This window comes from Felis catus, chromosome A3 (genome assembly GCF_018350175.1).
Source record: "Felis catus isolate Fca126 chromosome A3, F.catus_Fca126_mat1.0, whole genome shotgun sequence".
In the NCBI taxonomy this organism is placed as follows: Eukaryota; Metazoa; Chordata; class Mammalia; order Carnivora; family Felidae; genus Felis; species Felis catus.
Genome location: NC_058370.1, coordinates 30,528,459 through 30,546,107, shown reverse-complemented (window position 1 = coordinate 30,546,107; position 17,649 = coordinate 30,528,459). Strand labels below are relative to the sequence as shown.

Sequence of the window (17,649 nt, the reverse complement as noted above, 5' to 3'; positions counted from 1 at the left end):
CTACCAAGTAGTGGCAAAAATTTAAAACAGCTAGAGCTCTCATGCATTACATCTAGGAGTAGAAATTGGTATAAGCATTTTGACTAGCAATTCTACTCCTACGTATATACTCAACAGAATTGAGTCTATATGTCTGCTAAAAGACATGTAGAAGAATTTGTTTAGCAGCTTTATAATAGCCCCAAACTGGAAGTAACCTAAATATTCATCAACAGTGGAATGGATAGTCTTATATTCACACAGTGGAGCACTATATGTCAGTCAGAAAGATTTACTGCAATGTGGATGAATTTCACAAGTATCTGTTAGCTGAAAGCCAACATAAAAAGTGTACCAAATGATCCACTTATGTGAAGCTCAAAACAAGCACACATTAATCTGTAATGGTAGAAATCAAGATAGTGGGTACCTCTTAGGAGTAGATACTGATTGGGACGAGTCATTTCAGGGGTCCTGGAAATGTTCTATATCTTGATCTGGGTGATAGTTACAGCAGTGTATAAATATATATATTTTAACATATTTAACTGTATTCTTAAAGTTTTTGTACATTATTAGATGGATGTTATACTTAATTTTTTAATTAAGAAAAATGTAATATATTAAATATTACTGAAACCAGTGGACTATCACCAATATAAATTGAGTCTTGTTCATTAAAATATTTGTTGTGTTAAGATTTTGTTTTAATGAGATTTCACTTGAGTTAATATTTTGATAATTTTTTTTTTAATTTTTTTTTCAACGTTTTTATTTATTTTGGGGACAGAGAGAGACAGAGCATGAACGGGGGAGGGGCAGAGAGAGAGGGAGACACAGAATCAGAAACAGGCTCCAGGCTCCGAGCCATCAGCCCAGAGCCTGACGTGGGGCTCGAACTCACGGACTGCGAGATCGTGACCTGGCTGAAGTCGGACGCTTAACCGACTGCGCCACCCAGGCGCCCCTTGATAATATTTTATGGTTATTGTCATAACATGGTAACAGGTCATGTGGGTATTTTTCAGGATAAAGGTTTTGGATTTTAAACAATAAATGATATAAATTAATATCAAAAATCTGTTTAAGATTTTTATCAAATTGTTACATTGGAAACCTCAGTATCACATTACTCATATTCTGTCTTTTAGGCTAAGACATCAAGCACACAAAGAATTTTATGCCTACAAACAGGTGAGAAATTTACTTCAGATTGGCTTTGATCTTTATGTTTTTTGTTTTGTTTTTTTGGTTGTTTTTTGTTTGTTTTGTTTTTTTGCCAAAAAATGAGAATTTAGATTTCCACTCATATTTTAATCTGGGGCTGAATTTACTTGCGTTCATTTTAGCATTTCACTTGCCAGTTTGTAATACAAAATAGGTCAACTTCTTTAAGTATTTTCTTTAAGTATTATTTGAAGTTATAGAAAGTTCAGATGGTATAATAATAATACAGGGAGGTTTAGCCAACATTTTGCTAAAGGGAGATGCTGTGGTTTATAATCCTTAAAGCTATGGTTAATCTAGTGGCATTCAGAGATTCCATGAAATGATTTTTTTTTTTTTTTCACCTCTTCCAGTAGAAGACACCAGCTCCTCAGAGGGGACCAGTTGTATTATAATGATCTCATCTCCTCCCCCTTTCTATTAATGTCACACCACCAGAAATCCAAATACTTGGGTCATTATTATTAACCCCTAGCCCTTTGTACTATCATCCTTTTACTGATTTGTGTTTTAAGGTAATAAACTTAGCTTTTCTTGACGGCCAAGTACAATTTGTTTTTTCTTTCATGTGTCATCCATTAACATTTTACTCCAAACAGTGGGTCTAGGTGTTCCTTAATTTTGTTTTGGTCAAAAGTATGAAATTATTTTGTTGTCCTTAGTTTTTTGCTTTCTGTTTTTTAGATTTTGTTTGTTTTTGTTTGTTTGTTTGTTTTTGTTTTTGTTTTTTTGTTGGGTTTTGTTGTTGGTTTTTTTTGAAGGGTTGTGGGGCAAGCTTTAGCTTATTTGGGCCTTTAACTGACACTGACACTACAGGACCATGTCACTGTCTTAGGATTATGTATCTTTTTTTATACATCTTTTGTTCGTGTCTTTTTGAAATCTGAGCTCCTTGTCAAGTTCCTTAGATGTATACACTGATGTTCATAGGTAACCCCATGCTCTTTCCCATAGGTCTCATGTGGGATTTATACACAGTTGAATGTTTTAGTTTTTCTAAATGAATGAATCCTGTTGTCTCAACATTATCGTAAACTTGACAGCCTATAAGATTTGTATGTAAGCTAAGTAGAAAGTAAAATTGGCCTTGATGGTTATTCAAGAAGTGAAATTGACTGATAGAATTAATACAGTAAGAAGACAGAAAGTAAAATGGTCTTTAAAATCTACTGAGTTGGAAATTTAGTACATCCCTGTGTAGTCGGATGGTAGCTTTTGATTTCTGAAAATGTAATATGCCCTGAAAACCATTTTTGGCTCAGGAATATAAGATACTCAAAATTGGGAGATTTTCTCCAAATTTCACTTGCCTGTTTTTTCACTGTAAGATGGCATGTAGTTCTAATAAGCTGTTTATTCTCAGAAACTTTCTTTTTAAATAATAATCCATCCTCTTATCACTTGGCATTTTTTTTTGGTATCCAGTCACCACAGAGTCAGGTTAGGGACTGGATGAATTTTAAGTTCATTTACATAACTCTGGGTAGAGCTAAAATTTCCTGGGGATAGTAATGCAAAATAATAAGCAAAACTTCTAAAATTAAGATTGACCTTATTTTTTAATCTTTTATATATTAGTAATCATTCACTTCCCGTCAGCCAATACTGTGTTTTACTGAATCGTGAGAGTCGACCTCATTTATTTTCCTCCTGGGTTAGCACTTAGTCCAGATGAGAATGTATTAATATCTTTTCCTAAAAGTTAATCTATACCCAAAGGGATTTAAAATTGCTTTTTGGGAGAACATTGCATCATTGCTCAAGTTGAAAAAATGTTGCTGGGGCACCTGGCTGGCTCAGTTGGTTAAGCATCTGACTTCAGCTCAGGTCATGATCTCATGGTTCATGAGTTTGAGCCCTGTGTTGGGCTCTGTGCTGACAGCTCAGAGCCTGGAGCCCATTTCAGATTCTGTGTCTCCCTCACTAGCTGCCCCTCCCCCGCTTGTGGTCTCTCTCTCTCTCTCTCTCTCTCTCTCTCTCTCTCTCCCCTTCAAAAATAAACATTAAAAAATTTTTTTTCAAAGAAAGAATGTTGCTAAAAAAATGTTCTGTCTCAAGCTATAAAAGAGATTTTCTCTAATATTGAATAAGAGGGGAAATGAGTAACATATACAATAGAAAAATATGTGTGAGTATAATGAGATATTTTTTAATTACACATTTAAATGAGTATGACATACTTTTATGTCTTACAGGTCATATTAAAAGAGAAAGTAAAAGAACTGAATTTACATGAGGTAAGTTGCCTATAAGTATTTAATCTTTTTTTCAACTTTATTTATTTTGAGAGAGAGAGAGAGAGAGAGAGAGAACGACTGGGGAAGGGGCAGAGAGGGAGGGAGAGAGAGAATCCCAAGCAGGCTCCATGCTGTTAGTGCTGAGCTAGACGTGGGGCTTGATCCCACAAACCATGAGATCATGGCCTGAACTGAAATCAAGAGTTGATCACTTAACCAACTGAGCCAGGCCCCCTGTTAAGCGTTTTAATCTTTTCTTGAGCTATTATCTAATAGAAGTGATATGCTTAACTATCTTTATTTTAAGAAGTTAAAAAAATTAGGCTTATTTTTATCAGCCCTTAATAGGATAATTGAAAGTGAGGTCACATAAAAATCAATTGTGAGAAGACATAAGAGAGTAATGTAACTCGGGTGCCTAGGTGGCTCAGTCAGTTAAGTGTCCGACTTCAGCTCAGGTCATGATCTCCCCGTTCGTGGGTTCACACCCTGCATCAGGCTCTGTGCTGACTGCTCAGAGCCTGGAGCCTGCTTCGGATTCTGTGTCTCCCGCTCTCTCTGCCCCTCCCTGCTCACACTCTATCCCTCAAAAATGAATAAACGTTAAAAACAATTTTTTTTAAAGAGTAATATAACTCATTTTTAATAGAAATGGTGCTGATGTAAGATTTCATAGTAATAGGGATGCTGCATGTTGTCCCTGATATGAGTAGTAGATAGATACAAATTTGTTTTTCTACTCAAGATGAGTTTGCACTACTTTCACTCTTAAAAATGTTCCTAGTAGTTCCTTCATATCAATGGTACAAAAGAGACAATGATTACTTCTTGGGGGTGGGGATTTGGGGAGATGAGGCAAGGGGATAGAATAGAGAAGAACATAAGGGAAGATATGATTCCTTGGGATTGTCTAGTGATGAGGTTGCATGGTTAGCTCCCAGGTGTTCACAACTTTACTGTGCTTTGTAACGTAAATCAAAAGTATGTGTGTATCCTGCTGTACACTTTCATACACATTGTCTATGAGAATTTTTTTTAATGTTCATTTATTTTGAGAGGGACAGCACGAGCAGGGGAGGGGCAGAGAGAGAGGGAGAGAGAATCCCAAGCAGGCTCTGCACCATCAGCACAGAGCCCGATGTGGGGCTCAATCTCAGGGACTGTGAGATCATGACCTTAGCTGAAATCAAGAGTCGGATGCTTAACCCTCTGAACCACAAAGGCGCCCCAGAATTCTTTTTCATTTTACTCTTTGTGTCATCTCTGACTACAATTGTTCAGTAGAACCCAGTGATTTTATTTTTAATTTTAGGACCCTTTTCTCTTCCTTTCTGAGTTCTTTAATTTATTTGTAAAGCAAGGAGTTAGAAAGCTGCAAATTGTAATATCTATGTTTTATATAATCTCATTGTGGGGCAGCTACGTTGCCAGTCTCTTCAAAAAGAGTTAATTTGTGAAATTATTTCAATAATAATAAAACAATGATTTCTGTTATCGTCAAACACTTTGAAAATTTCTACTGCGCCTTTGCTATTTCTGCATATTTTTTTCCTTTTTTTTAAATTTATTTAAATTCAAGTTAGTTAACATATAGTGTAGCATTGAGTAGAACCCAATGATTCATCACTTACATATAACACCCAGTGCTTATCCCATCAAGTGCCCTCCTTAGTACCCACCACCTATTTAGCCCATCATCCAGCCCATCTTCCCTCCAGCAACCCTCAGTTTGTTTTCTGTATTTAAGAGTCTATTGTGGTTTGCCTCCCTCTCTGTTTTTTTGGTTTTTTGTTTTTTTTAATGTTTTTATTTATTTTTGAGACAGAGACAGAGCATGAGCAGGGGAGGAGCAGAGAGAGAGGGAGACACAGAATCTGAAGCAGGCTCCAGGCTCTGAGCTGTCAGCACAGAGCCCAACGCAGGGCTTGAACTCACAGACTGTGAGATCATGACCTGAGCCAAAGTCGGACACCCAACTGACTGAGCCACCCAGACACCCCTCCCTCTCTGTTTTATCTTATTTTTCCTTCCCTTCCCTTCCCCTATGTGCATCTGCTTTGTTTCTCAAGTTCCACGTGAGTGAAATCATATGATATTGGTCTTTCCTAAATGACTTAATTCATTTAGCATAATACCCTCCAGTTCCATCCACATTGTTGGAGATGGCAAGATTTCATTCTTTTCAATTGCCAAGTAATATTCCATTATACATGTATGTGTGTGTATGTATACACACACACACACCAGTTGGGGTACATGTGCCCCTTCGAATCAGCATTTTTATATCCTTTGGATAAATACCTAATAGTACAATTGCTGGATCATAGTTCTATTTTTAGCTTCTTGAGGAACCTCCCTACTGTTCTCCAGAGTGGCTGCGCCAGTTTGCATTCCCACCAACAGTGCAGGAAAGTTCCTTTCTCTGCATCCTCGCCAACACCTTTTGTTTCCTGAGTTGTTAACTTTAGCCATTCTGGCAGGTGTGAGGTGGTATCTCATTGTGGTTTTGATTTGTATTTCCCTGATGATGAGTGATGTTGAGCATCTTTTCATGTGTCTGTCAGCCATCTAGATGTCTTCTTTGGAAAAGTATGTATTCATGCCTTCTGCCCATCTCTTCACTGGTTACTTGTTTTTTGGGTATTGAGTTTGGTAAGTTCTTTATAGATTTTGGATACTAACCTTTTATCCAATATGTCATTTGCAGGTATCTTCTCCCATTCCACTGGAATGGAATCACCTTTTAGTTTTGTTGACTGATTCCTTTGCTGTGCAGAGCTTTTTATCTTGATGAGGTCCCAATAGTTCATCTGCATTTTTTTAACAAAGAGTTGCTGTGTTACAGCATTTTAGACCTAACCTTGGAATAAACCCAAGCATCAATTTCTGTTTGATTTTTAAATTTTCCCAAAATTAACATAAAGTAATAGAGGATGATCTCTTTTCCATTTGGGGTCTCTTTGATGACCATAAATGGAAAAATTAAATTCTGACATACATTACCCATATTGAATAACCAGGTTCCTCAGAAGTCTTCCTTACTGGTTTTGACCCATTAGTTTATAATGGATCTTTTATCTTGAATGAGTACACTGTGTTGGTTGCACCATTATGTATCAGAGTTAGTATTTCACTTGCACTCACCAATTCCAATTTTGCTAAATTGGACTAAGCTGCTGATCCCCTCTCCCTGTTATTTGAAACTGTAGCTAGGAAAACCTAACCTTGCTCTATATATAGCTTGTTTCCAGAGGCAATCATGTATTTTTTGCAGCTCATTTGGTTTTTTCCAGTTGCATTTCTTGGTGATGAAACTATTTTGTCAGACTTTTATGTGTGTGTGCATTCCTGTAGCCTAATTATACAGTGATGACATAGCTTTGTCCTATGTAAGCACATGGAATTTTGATATGGATACTGTTATTAGTGAATAATTAGAATCGTGAAAAATCAAAGACAAGCTAAATGTCCTTCAGTGGTGTAGTGAATAAATAAAACATGATATACCAAAGATTATCTACCAAGAGGGGGGGGGGAAGGAAGAGAAACCTGATCTAGTGATTCATACAGTGAGGTACTATAAAAGCAGACAAAATTAAGGACTGAGCTCTATCTGTAAATATATCAATTGGGATAGATCTCTAATGGGATCTGAAAACAAGTTATAAAGTGATATAAACGTTTATATCACATATGTAAACTAAAATAAACACCATATTGTTCATGGATTTATGTGCATACTGCAAGGTGTTTTACTGGGTTTGAGAAGGACACATGATCACGTGGGACATGGAGAGAAGAGAAAAAAGATTAGGGGAAGTTGGTCAAAGGGATGTTAGTTTAAAAAAATTTTTTTTTTAGTGTTTATTTGTTTTGAGGGAGAGAGAGAGAGTGCGAGCAGGGGAGGGGCAGAGAGAGAGGGAGACACAGAATCCGAAAAAGGTTCCAGGCTCCAAGCTGTCAGCACAGAGCCTGACGCAGGGCTCTAACCCACGAACCGCGAGATCATGACCTGAGCCAAAGTCGGACGCTTGACCGACTGAGCCACCCACGTGCCCCAAAAGTGATGTTAGTTTTATATGTAATGGTCTTAAAGAAGGAAAATAGTACATTACTTTTACAGTAATTTTAGAGTTATTGAATACATAAAACATGTCAGACACTTACTAAACCACAGAGACACAAAGGAGCGTAAAATACTAATTTCTGCCCTTAGGCAGTTAACAATCTGGTAGAGAAGACTGTAAACAAGCAAGTCACACTGGGGTGTGCAAAAGGGTGCTGTGTGTTATCTGGGATATATACTGAGAAGTTCTTAAGGGGTCTGATATTGCATAATCACATAGCTACTTCTTGGCTTTTGCTCCCCTAAGGGAGCCTTCCTGGGACCTTACCAACTCAGATGCCCAGACACCACTCCTGCCCCCACCAGCTTATTAGTTAGCTCTACATCTATGACTGTATCATTTTTGTTTAATTTTTTCTACCAGTATAGGGGTCAAGCAACACTTACACTGAGTGAAGCTAAGGAGGTACTATATACATATTCAAAACATAATATATTATCCTTCTACAAAGAAAAATATCCTCTTAATACCCATAGTCTTCCCTGTTTTTATTTCTCCATCTTTTAATAGAGAAACAGATACAAAGAAGGAGATCTCTAAGAGAAACAATAGAACAGTCATGTAAGTGGAGTCCTAAATGACCTCTAATGTCAAGAAAAACATTTTCTTGACATCTAGTGTCGAGAAAAACAGAAAGGTGCTGTGGAATCTGTGACATACTGGGGAATGCAGGTCCTGTTAAAGGAGTTGCTAGCACTCAGCTCTAGCTAATTGTTGCATGGGGGAATGCAGGCCAGTTGTTGCCAGATCTGGGTTTCTTCAAGAAAAGCTGGAGAGTCTTGGCATTAGTTTACGATCTGCTCCCTATTTGCATTTAGTCTTTGTTCACCACAGTGTCCCCAACTCTAGTTTTTGTTGAGTAGTTGCTTTCTCCATTAAATCTCCTTTGTCAGAAATCAAATGGCCATATTTTGTGACTGTCTTTCTCAGTTCTCCATTCTGTTCCATTGATTTATGCACCCATTCCCTCACCAACACCACAGCTTTATAATAAGTCAAAATAAGACAATTGGATTCCTCCAACTTTATTCTTCTTTTCCAAAACTGTTTTAGCTACTCTAGTTCCTTGCTCTTCCATTTAAATTGTGGCATCAGCTAGTCTATATCTACGAAAAAGAAGAAAAAGTCCTCCTGGGATTTTGATTAGTATTGCATCGAATCTGTAAGTCAGGGGAAAATTGGCCTGTTTACCATGTTGAGTCTTATGATCTAAAAATACATTATGTCTTTCCATGTTTGTATATACTGATTTATATAAAGCTCTGTTTTTAGTGCTTATCATACATTTAGGATTTTTATGTCTTCTTGGTGAATTGATCCCTCTGTCAAGACATAATATCCCTCTTCATCTCTGGCAGTTTTCTTTGCTTTGGAATCTTTGTGTGATATTAGTACAGCACCTGTAGCTTTCTTTTGATTAATGTTTTCATGGCCTGTATTTTTCCATCCTTTTATTTTCAGTCTACCTATAGAATTATATTTGAAGTGAGTTTTCTTATAGATAGCATAAAGTTGGGTCATGATGGATTTTTTTTTAATCCACTCTGCCAATCTTTGTTTTAATCGGTGTGTTTAGACCATTTACATTCAAGGCAGTTATTGATGTTTGTAATTGGGTCTACCATTTTATTACCTGTCTTCTGTTTTTCCCTCTTTCATTCTTGTTTCCCTTTTACTGCCACCTTTGGATTATTTGAAGACTTTTAGTAATCCATTTTTAGTATCTTTTGTGATTTTGGCTTTATCTTTTTTGTGTAATATTTTAGAGAATTACAAAATAAATACACCTGGAACTATTTTTTTAGCACTTCAGTTGGAATGTAGAAACGTTCCACCATGTAGATAGACCCTTTTACCTTTTTCCACTTATGCAGTTGCTATCATATTACATCTATATACATTGAAAATCCATCTGACAGTGTTATATTTTTTACTTATAACTGTCAAATATATTTTAAAGGATTATGGAAAGGAAGAATAGTCATAAATATTCAGATATTTACCATTTCTGTTGCTCTTCATTCCTAATATTCCAAGTTTCCTTCTTTTATTATATATATATATATATATATATATATATATATATATATATATAGTCCATGTGTGTGCATATGCTGAGGGGAGGGGCAGAGAGAAAGGAGAGAGAGAATCCCAATCAGGTTCCATCCCATTGGTACAGAGCCTGAACCCATGAACTGTGAGACTGTGACCTGAGCCAAAATCAAGAGTTGGACGCTTAACTGATTGAGCCACCCAGGTGCCCCTTCAAGTTTCCTTCTTCTTCTTCTTTTTTTTTTTAATGTTTATTTAATTTTGAAAGAGAAAGAGAGAGAAAGAGCAGGGGAGCAGCAGAGAGAGAGAGAATCCCAAGCACTCTCCATGCTGTCAGCACAGAACCTGATGCAGGACTCAAGCTCATAAACTGTGAGATCATGACCTGAGCCAAAATCAAGAGTCGGACACTTAACCAACTGAGCCAGCCAGGTGCCCCTTCAAGTTTCTTTTTTTTTTTTTTTTTTTTTTCTGGGTCATACTTTCTTTCTCTTTTTTTTTCTTTTTTTTTTTTTTTTGCACTGTTTTTTTTATTTTTTAAAATTTACATCCAAATTAGTTAGCATATAGTACAACAATGATTTCAGGAGTAGATGCTTTAGTGCTCCTTACCCATTTAGCCCATCCCCCCTCCCACAACCCCTCCAGTAACCCTCAGTTTGTTCTCCATATTTATGAGTCTCTTCTGTTTTGTCCCCCTCCCAGTTTTTATATTATTTTTGTTTCCCTTCCCTTATGTTCATCTGTTTTGTCTCTTAAAGTCCTCATATGAGTGAAGTCATTTGATTTTTGTCTTTCTCTGACTAATTGCACTTAGCATAATACCCTCCAATTCCATCCACGTCATTGCAAATGGTAAGATTTCATTGTCTTTTGATTGCCGAGTAATACTCCATTGTATATATATATATACCACATTTTCTTTATCCCTTCATCCATCGATGGACATTTGGGCTCTTTCCATACTTTGGCTATTGTTGATAGTGCTGCTATAAACATGGGGGTGCATGTGTCCCTTTGAAACAGCATACCTGTATCCTGTGGATAAACACCTAATCGTGCAATTGCTGGGTCATAGGGTAGTTCTATTTTTAATTTTTTGAGGAACCTCCATACTGTTTTCCAGAGTGGCTGCACCAGCTTGCATTACCATCAGGTTTCCTTCTTAATGTCATTTTCCTTCTATCTGATGAACTTCCTCTAGCATTTCTTTTCGAGCAAATCTGCTGGTTCTGAATTCTAGTTTGCCTTCATCTGAGAATGTCTTTATTTCATTCTCATTCCTGAAGGAAGGGCATAGAACTCTAGGTTGACACTTCTTTTCTTTCAGCAGTTTTAAAATGTGCCACTCTCAATGAGAAAGAATGAAATATGGCCCTTTGTAGCAACATGGATGGAACTGGAGAGTGTTATGCTAAGTGAAATAAGCCATACAGAGAAAGACAGATACCATATGGTTTCATTCTTATGTGGATCCTGAGAAGCTTAACAGAAACCCATGGGGGAGGGGAAGGAAAAAAAAAAAAAAAAAGAGGTTAGAGTGGGAGAGAGCCAAAGCATAAGAGACTCTTAAAAACTGAGAACAAACTGAGGGTTGATGGGGGGTGGGAGGGAGGGGAGGGTGGGTGATGGGTATTGAGGAGGGCACCTTTTGGGGTGAGCACTGGGTATTGTATGGAAACCAGTTTGACAATAAACTTCATATATTGAAAAAATAAATAAATAAAAATAAAATGTGCCACTTCTTCCGGCCTTCACCATTACCGATGAGAAATTCAGTCATTCAAGTCATTGATCCTCTATCAGTGTCTTTTTTCTCCAACTGCTTTCAAAGTTTTTTTTTTGTCCTTAGTTTTCAATAACTTAATTATGATATATCTGAGCATAGATTTCTTTGGATTTATCCTGTTTGTGGTTTACTCAGCTTCATAAATATGTAGGTTTGACTTTAACCAAGGCTGATTTTCGGCCATTATTCAGATTTTGTTTTTGCATTGCATTTTTTGGGGGGTTGGGGGAAGAGAGAGATGGAGAGAGCTCATGCATGAGTGAGGGAAGAACAGAGAGAGATAGAGAGAGAGAAAGGGAGAATCTTCAGCAGGCTCCACGCCCAGCATGGGGCCTGAAGAGGGGCATGACCTCACGACCATGAGATCATGACCTGGAGCTGAAATCAAGAGTCAGATGCTTAACTGACTGAACCACCCATGTGCCCCCACATTGCACTCTTTCTGTCCTGCCACCCCACCAGAGAAGGCCTCATCTACCTGCTGTGCTTATATGGGTCAATCAGAATATACATAGTTTTGTAGAACCCCGAGTCCACATCCACAATACAGTGGTAGAGCCATCCATGTAGCTTCCAAGTTTGAATAAATTCAGGCCCAACCCCCCTTCCATCAGGTATTGCCTGTACATACAAAAGGGAAAGGACACCCTGCTTCCCTCTGCATCTCGGCACCAGCTGGGAACCTGGCTGCACAAGGACTAGAAAGAGCCATCAGTTTTCTCAGGTCGGGCAGAGGAGTAATGTGGCAGGTACACTGTAGCCCTGCTCTGCCCTGCTTTCCATAAGAAGAGACTACAGAAAGGTTGGACCCATTTGAGTTGCCCCCTATGTAAAGTAAAAAATATCTTTTCCTTCTTCTCCTCACCTCCCCATAGGCTCATCCCCTTCCCTTTGCTCCAGTGAGGAGGTGGCTCTGGCAGTGCAAGTTTTACCACATCCTTGTCTTATATAGAAAGAGATTTAAACCCATTCAGTCTTTCTAGGACTATTGATCCATCTTCTTACATATCACATTCTCGAATTTTACTTTTAAAAATATACAAATATTTGGAGCCCAACTGAGGTTTGTCCAAGGTTTGTTTAAATTGCAAAAATAGTTAAAAACAAACAACAACAAAAACCCAAAGCATGTATAAAGAACTGGAAGTATGTAGGACCCTAGAGATTGAGTGGGTATAGTCCCTCCCTTCCATTAGAGAACACTGGCCCCATAGGAGAGAAGGTCACAAATCAATGAGGCGTGTATAGCAGTGGGCCAAGGATATGAACATATGAGGGCCATGGAAGGGACTGTCCACTGTACTTCACTTGGAACCAGAAAGCTGGACCTTTCCTGAATGGCAGAACCATCTGTAGGTTGCTTTCATAGTTCCCAAAGATTCCAACCTTAAATGACACCTCTGAACTAGAAATGCTGCCTCTGGAATCAGTGTACAAGGTGGCAAGATTACCAAGATGTCTGTTACTTCATATAATTATCTTAAGAGCAAGGGAACTCACATTTTTAAAAACTCAGATAAGATAGGTATTATTCCTTATTTTGCATTTGTAGAAATTGAGATTTAAGAAAGTTGAGTAGAATGGGTATATTATCCAGCTTCTGAGCATAGAGAAAGAGTGTGACCCTAGCCTTTCCCATGGTGATAACCTCCCCCGACCAGAAAATGCCCTCACACAGAAGCTCCTCCATTCCCTCTCCAGAAGAGGAGAAGAGGAAACGAAAGAAGCAGCATCTAGTGCAGAGCCCCAGTTCCTACTTCATGAATGTGAAATGCCCAGGTTGCTGTAAAATCACCACCACCTTTAACCATGCACAAATAGTAATTTTGTGCGTTAGCTACTTCACTCTCCTCTGCCAACCTACACGAAGAAAAGTAAGACTTAACAGAAGGATGCTCCTTCAGATAAAAGCAGCACTAAAAGCACCCTGAATCAAGACGAGTGGGAAACCATCCCAATAAACACATTTTGGATACAAAACAAAAATAGCGTGGCCCTAGGTGTTTGAGTCTGGAGTCATCACATGCTGTCCCAATTGCCCCCACAGACTTGAAGCTTCTGCTGTTCCCCAACCTGCAAAAAAATTACTTTGGAACTACTTGACTCAGCTTCCTTCTGCTTTCTTCAGGTGCCATCAGTTAAGAACTTTTCTGACTTTTAACATGTAAAACAAGCAAACTCAAGTATTTATAGACTAACCAGTCAGTAAATGTGTCTTCCTATCCCAGCTTCTGGCAGACAAAGACGTCACACACGAAAAAAAAGAGAGAGAGAGAGAGAGAGAGAGAGAACTCCAAACCAGTATCTCTTATGAACATAGGAGAAAAAATCCTCAACAAAATACTAGCAAACTAAATCCACCACCATATAAAAAGAATTATATGCCATAATCAAATGGAATTTATCCCAAGGAATACAAGGTTGGTTTAACAAAGAAAAATCCATCAATGTAATACACCCTATTAACAGAATAAAGGGAGGGGAAAAAAAAAAAAACACACACACACACACATGGTCACTTCAGTAGATGCAGAGAAAGCCCTTAACAAAATTGAAAATTCTTTCATGATAAAAACACTCATCAAACTAGGAATAGAAGGGAACTTCCTCAACTTGATCTATGGAAAACACAGAGCTAACATCATACTTAATGGTAAAAAACTGAAAGCTTTTTCCCCTAAGATCAGAACAAGACAAGGATGTCTGCTCTTGCCATTTTTATTCAGCATTGTACTGCAGTTGTACTGCATTGTGCTGCAGGGTCTAGCCAGAACAGTCAGGCAAGAAAAAGTAATAAAAGGCATCCAGATTGGAAAGGAAAAAGGAAAACTATTATTTTCAGATGACATGAATTTATAAAAACAGAAAACCCTACAGAATCCACCAAAAATCATGAGAGCTAATAAATGAGTGCAACAAATAAGATCAACATACAAAAACAAGCTGTATTTCTATGCACTGGCAATGAATAATCCAAAAGTGAAATTAAGAAAACTATTCCATTTACACCAGCATCAAAAAGAGCAGGTGGGAATTAATTTAACAAAAGCTCAGACTTGTACACTGAAAAGTACAAAATACCATTGAAGGATATTAAAGAAGACCTATATAAGTGGAAAAACCTACCATGTTTGTGGTTTGGAAGACCTACTATTGATAAAATGGCAATATTCCCCCAAATATTTACAGAATCGACACAATCCCGATCAAAATCACAGCTGCCTTTTTTTTTTTTTTTTTTTTTTTGGTGAAAATTGACAAGCAGATCCTAAAATGCACATGAAAATGCAAGAGACGCAGAATAGCTGAAAACAATCTTGCAAAAGGACAGAGTTGGAGGAGTCACATCTCCCAATTTTAGAACTTAACACAAAGCCTCAGTTTGAAGACAGTGTGATCCTACCAGTTGGAGAGATGTGCAGATCACTGGAATAGAATTGAGAGTTCAGAAACAAACCTATATGGGGCATCTAGGTGGCTCAGTTGGTTAAGCATCCAACTTTTTGTTTTAGCTTAGCTCATGATTTCACGGTTTATGGGTTCAAGCCCCACATCGGGGCTCTGAGCTGGACAGCATGGAGCCTGCTTGGGATTCTCTCTCTCCCTCCCTCTCTCCCCTCCCCAACTCACACATGCATGCACACACTCTTTCTCTCTCTCAAACTTAAAAGAAAAAAAAAAGTTATTTATTTATTTATTTATTTATTTGAGAGAGACAGAGAAAGAGCAGGGGAGGGGCAGAGAGAGAGGGAGACACAGAATCCAAAGCAGGCTCCAGGCTCCGAGCTGTCAGCAGAGAGCCTGACACGAGGCTCGAACTCATGAACCATGAGATCATGACCTGAGCCGAAGTCGGACGCTTAACTGACTGAGCCACCCAGGCACCCCCAAAAAAGTTATTTTAAGAAAAAAAGACAAATGTATACAATTATGGTCAATTGATTTTCAACAAGTGCATCAAGACAATTCAATAAGAAAAGAACAGTTGATACAACAAATGGTGCTGGGATAACCAAATTGTATAAAACAATGAAGTTAGGGCTCTGCTTCACACCATATATAAAAATTAAAAATGGACCAAAGACCCAGATGTAACAACTAAAATTACAAAACTCTTAGAAATAAACATGGATATAAACTTCCGTGGCTTTGGGTTAAACAATGGTTTCTTAGATATGACACCTAAAGCACAAGCAACCGAAAGAAAAAGATAAATTGAACTTCATCAAAATTTAAAAACCCTTATTATCAAGAAAGTAAAAAGATAACCCACAGGGAGAAAATACTTGGAGATCTTCTATCTGATAAGAGTAGGTAGTATCCACAACATAGAAATAACTGTTACAATTCAATAAAAAGCCTACAAAATAAAAAGAACTGCAAATATTTTATATCAGCCTTTTTATCCTAACAAGGTCTTTTGTAGAACAAAAGTTTTTTAATTTGATAAAGTCCATTTTATTTATTTTTTTCCTTCAATTGCTTATGCTTTAGGGGTGATATCATGCTTTTGGTGATAGCCAGCTATGGATGTCCAATTGCTCCGACACCATATGTTGAAAAGGTTGTCCTGCCATTGAAATGCTTTTTTGCACCTTTGTCAAAATCAGTTTGCTATCTGATAAGGAATTGTATCTAGAATATATAAAGAACTCTTACAACCCGTAAAAAGAAAAATAACCCAACTAAAAACGTGGACAAAGAATTTTGAACAGACATTTCTCCAAAGAAGATATACAACAGGCCGATAAGCACATCATTAGTCATTAGGAAAGTGCAAATCAAAACCACAATGAGATTACCGCTTCATACCATCTAGGATGGTTATAATCAAAAAGACAATAAAAATTACCTGATGATATGGAGAAATTGGAACCCTCATACACTGCTGGTGGGAATGTGAAATGATGTAGCCATCCTGGGAAACAAACAATTTAGTAATTCCTCAAAAAGTTAAATACGGAATTACCATATGACCTAGCAATTACTCCTAGATATATACCCAGAGAATTGAAAACTCGTGTTACTTGTTTAGAGTAGAGCAACATTATTCATAATAGCTAAAAGGTAGAAACAATCCAAGTAACCATCAACTAATGAATGGATAAACAAATATAGTATATCCATACTACTATTTAGCCATAAAAGTAAATATTGATTCATGATACAACATGAATAAACCTTGAAGGCATTTTGCTAAATGAAAGAAGGCAGACAAAAAAGACCACTTATTGTATGATACCATTTCATGATTCCATTCCATTCTGGAAATGACCGGAATAGACAAATCCATCAAGACAGAAAGTTGTAAGTGATTGCCAGGGACTGCGAGAAGGGGGAATGGGGAGTGACTGTTTATGGGTGTGGGCTTTGGGAGCATGGAATGAAATGTTCTGGAATTAGATAGTGGTGATGGTTGCACAACTCTGTGAGTATACTAAAAAATGCTGAATTGTATACTTTAAAGGGATGAATATTATGTGAAATATACCTCCATTTTTAAAAAGGTATGGGAAGTTACAATGGAGAAGCAGTTTGTTGTTGAAATACTGTAGAGTGCAAAATAGGACCTGTAAAGTTGTAAAATTAGTTTGGCCCTTCATGGAACTTCTGAAAAGTCAGATCGGAGGCTTTTCTCTTCATGACTGCTCTTGCTTTTGGTCACCTTTGGCACTTAACATGTCAGAATTTAACCTTTTTTTCCTTACAGGTGACTATGGTTTTAGAATTTGTTTAACAACATAATAGCACATTATAACCATTAATTGTAACTCCATTTTAAAAAGGCTACACATCTAATTTTGGATCCTAGAAAAATAAGCAAATTAAAATTGAGTGGCTTGTCCAACTTCTTGCCCTTTGGTAGGATCAGTGCTGAATCTCCACAGGGCAGAGCCAGCAGTCCTGACCCTGTTTCCCTCCCTGTGCTGGGAGGAAAGCTGGGCCTTCCCAGAATGCCTACCAGATGGGAACATCATTTCTCCTTTTAAGCAGAAGCCCAAAAAATCACCCCCAAGGCTGGAACTGCTAGTTTCTCACCTTTACCCACACAGCTCGTTCTCAGCCTTCCTGCAGACGTCAAAAATGGGCTTAAAAATAGTGTTCCCGTCATGAAATTTAAACATAAATAAAAACAACTGGTATTGGTAGACTGCCTTACTGCCTCCTCAGCCCTGTCCCCAGTCTGAACTGATGACAGTGGGGCAGGTAGTGTCCCCACCCTACAGATGAAGGAACA

General features: G+C 37.8%; 1 protein-coding gene across 6 annotated transcripts in view; it reads left to right on the top strand.

Annotated features, from left to right (window-relative positions):
• RNF24 (ring finger protein 24) overlaps positions 1-17,649 on the top strand; it is a 79,232-nt gene that overhangs the window by 46,685 nt on the left and 14,898 nt on the right. For all 6 annotated transcript variants that reach the window (XM_006929880.5, XM_023251420.2, XM_045053838.1 and 3 more), the window contains 2 exons: positions 1,131-1,173; positions 3,402-3,443. In XM_006929880.5, the coding sequence (XP_006929942.1) occupies positions 1,131-1,173; positions 3,402-3,443 (85 nt within the window). The remainder of the gene's footprint in view (positions 1-1,130; positions 1,174-3,401; positions 3,444-17,649) is intronic.